Source organism: Naegleria gruberi, assembly GCF_000004985.1.
Source record: "Naegleria gruberi genomic scaffold NAEGRscaffold_419, whole genome shotgun sequence".
Classification (NCBI taxonomy): Eukaryota; Heterolobosea; class Eutetramitea; order Acrasida; family Naegleriidae; genus Naegleria; species Naegleria gruberi.
Genome location: NW_003163034.1, coordinates 6,378 through 7,450, shown reverse-complemented (window position 1 = coordinate 7,450; position 1,073 = coordinate 6,378). Strand labels below are relative to the sequence as shown.

At 30.8% G+C, this 1,073-nt stretch overlaps 1 protein-coding gene across 1 annotated transcript; it reads right to left on the bottom strand.

The window, feature by feature from the left end:
- Positions 1-7: 7 nt before the first annotated feature.
- On the bottom strand, positions 8-502 carry NAEGRDRAFT_76768 (uncharacterized protein; the record flags this gene model as incomplete). Its single annotated transcript, XM_002668277.1, has 1 exon — positions 8-502. One exon carries the CDS (start codon positions 500-502, stop codon positions 8-10), a length of 495 nt encoding a protein of 164 aa, XP_002668323.1.
- Between the last annotated feature and the right edge of the window lie 571 nt (positions 503-1,073).

The window sequence follows — 1,073 nt, the reverse complement described above, 5'->3', positions numbered from 1 at the left end:
TATAGTTTTATATTGATTTAACCAAGATTTTGTGCCATTTGAGAGCAATAGTTTGATCCTCAAATGATATTCTAATTATAAATTGGTTATGAGAATAGTTAGTGTAGAGTTCCTCAACAGAAATATTATCTTCCAATATATATTTGCTAATAATATTTTCTAGCATTTTAAGGTGAGTAGTTTTACTGGAAGTAGTATGTGAAAGTGCTAAAGGTTTAGGATTAAAGATTGCTGGAGATGGAAAGCATTCTAATATGAATTTTCCTCCATGACTTCCTTGCACTAATTGATTGAAACACTCTTTATAACTGGTTTCATCAGGGCAAATTACATTAATAATATTATTACAGTATCGATTAACTCTAATGATTACAGAGTCACCGAGTAGGTCTGTAATTTGTTCAACAAATTCGTTAGTAACATCTTTGTAGCAAATTACATTAATTATTTGATTAAGATTGTAATTAGATTTACGTTTGTTAGGTCTAGTATTAGTTGCCATATTTCTTTTCATCTCAAATTGATATAGCCATTAGAGGAGCAATTAGAAGAAAACTATATATGGACAGGAAAACACCAACCAGCTTATTCCACTTACCATTAGAAAAAGGTGGATTAGGACTACCATCTATTGTAGAATTTTCTGAAAGAATGAACCTAAGAACCATGACCTTAATTGCTAACAGTAACAATTTACTCGTCAAGAAAGCTTTCAAACATGGTATCAAGCACTGTGAGGAAACGAAAGACAATATTTATTCGAAATGGCTACTAGTACTAAAAGAATACAACCTCACACTTAAGAAAAATGAAATGAAATTCAAGTTGAAAAAAATCAAAACAGGAAATAATTTTGATATTCACACTGACGGATCAAGACTCGAATCAAAGACTGGAATGGGGATTAATATCTATGATTGCTCCAATATGAACACTCCAGTTAGATCTTTATCCCTCCATATTAATGATCAATATTCAAATAATGTAGCTGAAATATGCTCTATTATTACAGCAGCTAAAGTTATCCCAAGAGACTCCAAGATTAAAATCCATACTGATAGTAATGTGGCAAT